Source organism: Molossus molossus, unplaced genomic scaffold (genome assembly GCF_014108415.1).
Source record: "Molossus molossus isolate mMolMol1 unplaced genomic scaffold, mMolMol1.p scaffold_m16_p_11, whole genome shotgun sequence".
NCBI classification, from domain to species: Eukaryota; Metazoa; Chordata; class Mammalia; order Chiroptera; family Molossidae; genus Molossus; species Molossus molossus.
Genome location: NW_023425346.1, coordinates 87,766,666 through 87,773,267, shown reverse-complemented (window position 1 = coordinate 87,773,267; position 6,602 = coordinate 87,766,666). Strand labels below are relative to the sequence as shown.

At 44.6% G+C, this 6,602-nt stretch overlaps 1 protein-coding gene across 1 annotated transcript in view; it reads right to left on the bottom strand.

Annotated features, from left to right (window-relative positions):
* Window positions 1-724: 724 nt before the first annotated feature.
* VWC2L (von Willebrand factor C domain containing 2 like) overlaps window positions 725-6,602 on the bottom strand; it is a 148,645-nt gene continuing 142,767 nt past the window's right edge. The window contains exon 4 of the mRNA XM_036254345.1: window positions 725-1,292. Coding sequence (XP_036110238.1) covers window positions 1,144-1,292 — 149 coding nt within the window. The 3' untranslated portion in view covers window positions 725-1,143. The remainder of the gene's footprint in view (window positions 1,293-6,602) is intronic.

The window sequence follows — 6,602 nt, the reverse complement described above, 5'->3', positions numbered from 1 at the left end:
GTTGTTCGGTATCTAATATACACATTTTTAAAAAAGTTCAACACATGGAATTGTATTGTGCGAGACTCACTCTACCCTAATCTTTAATTTAAGTCAGCACTTGGGTGGAGAGTGTCCTGAATCTGTGTTTTAGACTTAGGGCCGAGTGGTCGTTACTCTACCACGGCAGACACGGTCCCGAACCGTAAAAACTGCCTGTGGGTACAGCTGGCTCCCAGCCAAATCTGATCTCAGAAGCCAGTGGTGTTCGGAAGGACTCAGATTCACAGTGGGGCTCCTCACCCTGGTTCTGGTATGTGTGGTGCCAGCCGACAGTGGGTTTCGAGTGTGTTTAGTGACAAGCTGAACTCAACTTCAGCAGCGTGAGGATGTCTGGTGATCAACGCTACAACTCTGAATACCTGTCTCCTTTGGATGCTTTAGTCACGTTCGTGGTATCCTGCACATTATTCGTGTTTCATTGGCAGTTTCAGGGTTTGGGGGATGACATGTGTGGTCTGTAAGAATGACATCGGGAGCCCCCGATCAGTGCCCCGAGCGCCAGGTCCCTGCCTTGCCCATCAGTGGGTCCCTTTGTGTGCCCTTCACTTTTCTCAGCCTACAGGGAGGGACTGGTTGGATGGTTTTGGTCTTCCTGGACAGGCAGGGTCTGTGCCCCTGACATTTCTTGTTTGACACCACTTAAAACTTTATAGTATGGTCAAATCTGGCCCCTTAGGCTCTGAACAGGAAAAAGAAAGACTACAAGAGAAAAATGCCACCTGTGATGGACAGGAGAGTAAAAATGAATGAACTCGGCAGACGGTGAGCTGGCAGGTAGAGATGTCACCAGAGGAGGAGCCCGTGCAAGGCTATTTCCTTGTTTCGGTTCTAGAAATCCAGTCATTAAGTCACCACCAAGCATGGGCAATTACAAAAGCGGTTTCGATAGCTGGGTACTCTATATGTTTTATATAGCAAGGGAGAAAGGGGGCAATCTCCTCTTAGTAAAATAGTCACTTTTGTCAACCCCAAAAGGTTTTGCTGGTGACCCTGTGGTAGCTGGCGGGAGTCCGTCTGTCTGTGTCGCTTCGGTGGAAACGTGTGCAGAGCGGAAGCCACAGCGTCCTCTCCTGGGGACCCGGCATCGGCTGGGCGTCCGTGCTACACGATGTGCTTGCCTTGGCATTCGCGTTTCGAGCAGTGAGCCGGCTTCCACCAGTCCCCGTTGTGACAGTGACAGATGTTACATTCGTCCACTTTCACTTCGATGCCAGCCGGAATGATCGTAGTTCCTGCAAAGCAGTTTGGACCTGGAACACACACATCCATGGATTAGTGGACTGAATCGGAGAGGTTTCTTTCTCTCTTCCCTACCCCAACCCGATCTAAAGGTCCAACCCCCAAAGCCATGAATGAGCAAGCCAGACCATGCTTAACGGTTTATCATTAAAGGATTTTCTTGCCATCTCCTTGAAAGAAAGACTTTCCATATCCTACTATATTTTGCACACAGCTAGTATTCCCTATGGATATCATGCACTTAAAAAAAAAAAATCCAGTGCTAAAAAAATATTATTGTCTGTTACTGAGTACATGCAGTTTTCTAAAGTAGGGTTCTATCAATTACTCTAATTGCTTTATGCTTTGGCTAGATAGAAAGGTATAAAGGCTGCTGACATGTCCCCTGAAACTCGAATGGGGGTCCAGCAAGGTCAGCAGCAGATGATGGTACCCCTTGGCCTGCTCTCTGACTCCCCATGGTGCGGCTGAGATGATGAACTCATTCTCCAGTTGCAGCACCTCCCCAAGCCTAGTTCCTGGAATCCCCCACATTTCTTGATAATAATGAATAATTCATGACCGGATGATTTATTCAAGTCCCAAACAAGCTTTGTTAGAAGTTCATTTGATTTTTATAAATGGAGTTCCTTTAATCTACTGGCTATCTATTTTTTTTTTTTAATAAAGAATGACCCGAATGGTTGGCTTTTCAAAGTCAACTGGAATTTTATTGTATTTTTTCAGATGCAGAAGCTCTTTACTAAAGACGCCACTTACTCGTCATAGATGCATGTTTTTAAAATTCACCCACCTCAGTTTTTCACTTCTTGTCTCTCTTCTCTGACTTCCCCTTTGTTTTCCCTCCTTTTCTCCCTCAGCCCTTCCCACGTACAAATGCCAGTGTTCAGTGTTGGTGATATTATTTCTCAAATTCAAATGGAATAAAAATTGCTTCCCAGGTTGCAGTGGATTATAGTGGGGGAGGGGGACAAATGGCTGCTTCTTTGAAATAATTTGATCTAAGTCTCTGAAGAACATATCAGGATAAAGAGAGGGAGCACAGCCGTGTCTAGTAGTGATTTATTAACCCAGTACCACTGGCCCCCTGCCATAACCACGACACAGCAACATGGCACATACATCACTATCTCCGCTCGGCTCTCACTTTCTCATCACTTGCTAAGAATTTACGAGACAATATTTACTATCCAATAAATAAAACAGGGGTGATTTGTAGTCCCACTTCATAACTGGAATCTGGCTTTTATAAAAATGGTAACTATTAAGTAACGATGTCTATTTATCAACACAAAACTATTTAACCTGCTATGGCTTTAATCGCCCATTGTTTTAAGCTCCCAGACCTCCGCTGTGCTCGTACTTACCTGCGGCGTGGTGCACCTGTGCCCGGCCCTCACTCCGGTGGACAAGCACCTTGGGCATGTGCCTGGGCATGGAGAACCGGTAACAGTAGCAGGGATCAACAGGTTGAGGCTGGCAATTAAACAGCTAGTGAACTGTCTACTTTTACCCAGGAAGGTGCTTCTTATGATGCTGTGGTTATAAGCCCCTGGCCATCCTAGTTGCTGATTATTTAAAGATGACTGTATCAATTTCATGAATCTTAGGACTAGGCATTGTTTGATAGATTCAGCTCTCTTAGGACTACACCTCCCTGCGGAACTCTCCCACGAAACCATGGATTTGCTCTGTTACCAGACTGAAGAAGTTTTCAGAGACCTTGACGAGGCAGCATTTCCAGATTGTTACTGCTTCCCCACGGCGGTGTTGCCAGACCCCTCTCAGCCCAGCCAGTTCCAGGCCAGACCTGCGGGAGCCAAAGAGCTTCAGAAATGGAACGGGATGGCCACTGCCACCTGTTTTCCTGCAGCGCCCAGAGGAGGCGGCGGGCTCCCTCTCCTCGCCTCTCTGCTTTCAAACAGTTCTCTTCACCCAGTTGTATACTTTTGACTTTTCCAGAGGGGGAATGAAAAGTACATTTCTAAACAGTAGTTTCAAAATAAAAAGGTCCCTGAAACAGGTAGAATATTACTCAGTAAGTGTTCTCCCAGCTTCTTAAGAGGATTTGGAAATGTGTCCGAAGATCTTAACCGTGTGTGTGTGTGTGTGTGTGTGTGTAGAGGACTGTTGCTGCTCATCGGAACAGGTTTATTGCAGCGACACAATAAGAGAAAAGCAAGAGGGACTCTTGGTGAGCAGAGATCTCTGGCACGCATCATGCACGTCCTGAGGAGTCATTTTACTAGGCTCTGGTTTTCATATCTTCCCCGTTCTGCCCATGTTGGTGTCATACTATAATCAGTAAGTATTTCATCAACCTCCACACATCATTTCTAAGCGTCATTCAGAAGTTGCTGTGCTCTCAGCCCAGGAAATATTAATTTATATTTTATATTTATTAATTGACTGACAGAAGGCAAAGGAAGATTCTTTGCACTTGGTTAGGACCGACCGGTCAGAGGTGCCGCCTGGAACTGGCATGATGCCATCTCTCTGGTCTACTTGGAGGTCAGAGGTATTTTACAGAATCATACAATCCTGTTTGATCTCATTAACAGCAATTTTATCAGCACCCTTCTGAAAATTTCAGGTGTACTGGACCTAAAGCCAGCCTGGAGTTTGCTGTTCATAGTCTGATCTACTTAAATGCAATTTAGATAACTGCCGAACGGAATGGTCAGCACAACTTAGAAACTGTTTTGGTTTTGGTCCGTCCTTCTTAAGAGTGGTGATGGTCAATGCTAACTTCCTTGCAGCGTGTGGGTATTCTGCACGCATTCCTTACACAGGTAACCTGTCCTTCCGTGTATTCCCTTCCTTTATTTGGGAGTTCCTTTCCTTTTGTCTTGGTTTATGTGAAAGAATAGCATACTTAGAAGAGTGAACTCAATAGTGAAAGTGACATATTTTAATGCAGAAAACCTGGAGAGACTCCAGAGGGGCAGTGACAATGATCAAACTGGAGGCGGGCACACGGGACCTCTGAGGAAAGGTTAAAAGGATCAGAATTACTCAATCTAGAAAGAGAAGACAGAGGAATAGGTCAATACCTCTCAGGGAATGAAGGCTTATTAGGTAAAAGAAAAAAAATGGTGACCAACTGTTCTTTCTTCCTTCTGATGCCTAGCATGAGAGCCAACGGGGCCACGTGGGCAGTCAAGGAGCTGTGACACACACAGACGGCTCAGAGACTGAGAAGTGAACGTGGCCGTGGCCAGCAGTGTGGGGAGACCTTCTCTCCGAGATCTTTAGGAACATAAGACATCTCATCTGTCAGGTAATGATTTAAATTATTAGCTCCTTGAAAACAGGAACTGAAAATCTATCATTTCTTATGGTCCAGGCCTAATACTAAATCCAACAAATAATAAAAACTCAGTGTATGTTTAACTGAATCACCTAGGATGAACAAACTTGCTATATATTGGAGACAAAATTATTTTCTGAACTTATAGATCAGGCTTTACACACACACACACACACACACACACACATGTTAAAAGGATCAGAATTACTCAATCTAGAAAGAGAAGACAAAGGAATAGCTCAATACCTCTCAGGGAATGAAGGCTTATTAGGTAAGGCCTAGCCCTAGTAATACAGGTATAGAAATATTTGTTTATTAATGGATACTCACGCCAGGATTTTGTCTTATTTAATCTTTCCAAATACATCATATAAGGTGCATACTCTCATCCTCAGGACTCTGAGCTTCAGAGATAGAAAATGACGAGTGTGAAATCACATCTCTAGTAAGTGACATCGATGGACTGTGAACCCGAAGCTCCCTGACTCACAGGACGCCGTGGAGTGCGTTGCTGCGTCCTGTGCCCAGACGCTGAGTTTCTGTTCGGAATTTGGAAGTCTGCTTGGTTTCAGTATTGAGGATGCTCACTGAGATAAGACACTTGATGGCTAGGGAGACATTGAGACTATTTTTCTATGGATATTTGTCAGATTTACCGGTTTTAGATTTTTGTCTCCCGAAGACATAATTTATCTAACGATGAAGAAGCCATTCCCATGGAGAAGGTGCTTGCAGCGTGGGACTTGGGTTTTCCTTGAGGCAGCAGTTTGCACTGAGGCTGACAGTAGACCAGCTCAGAAGCAGCAGGAAAGGGAACTGTGACTCAGGAGACCTAGTTCACATTGTGGTTCTACAGTTAATTACCTCTGTGACTTCAGGCAAGCACTCTGCAACCTCAGTACACATGGGATTCTCAAAAAGGATTTAAATATTTGAAAATGCAACACAATGGGAAATGCAGCTTCAATTATTTAAAGCTCTGTTTTTATTGATTTTTAGGGGGCTGGGAGAGGGAGACAGAGATGGAAACATCAGTGGGAGAGAACCATCAAGCGGCCACCTCCTGCACGCCCCCTACTGGGGATTGAGTCCGCACCCAGGCATGTGCCCTGACTGGGAATCGAACCAGCAACTTCTTGGTGTATGGAACTACGTTCAGTCAACTGAGCCACACTGGCTAGGATGCAGCTTAAGTTTTTACTGGGACTTGGAGAGAAGAGGGAAGAAGGAAAAGCAGCCTGGGAATTTTCACACATAAAGACATTTCCCCATGAAACACATCCAATATCCTGTACTTCTCAGAACACTTATTTTGAATACCTATAAAATAAAAACTAGTTTGCAAACATTTTCCCAACAATAGAAGTCATTCAAAATTATCTTATAAGGAAGACCGATCTATGAAGCGTGTATAGAAACAGAACTTCTCTGTGAGGTGGCTGAGGGAGACCTGAGCAGTCTTATCAGCATTACTTTTTCCTATCTTGCCACCTCAACCGCACAAACGTAGCCCGTGAGGCATTCACAGAATATCTGGCGATCAGAGAAAAGGCGTTTAGAATTATCTCCTCCAGCTTCAATAACCTAAGAAACCAGGAGAAAATAGAAAGGATGCTGTCATATGTGTGGTCGTAAGAACTGAGCAGATTCATTCATCCACTCAAATTGTCATTTTGGGTAAGCCCTAAAATCTCCCTCCCAAAAGGGTACATAGAAACTACATGGAAAAGGAAGTCTATAGCTACTCTGATCACACATCCTATAGATCCATGCTTGCTCACGGTGTTCAACATGGCAGCGGCACGAAGCAGCAAATATATACCATGAAATCAATGCTCTGAAGGACAGGATCAGAGAGCTGTAGGAGGTAGGAACAGAACACTTGATATGAGCTACAGGTAAATGGAAAGATTTGAGGTGTGTGCTTGTGTGTGTGTAGGGAGGGGGGAGAGATGACTCTTTGAGGAAGTTGAAAAGTCAACGGAGGAAGTGGCTGGGAAAACAAGTTCTC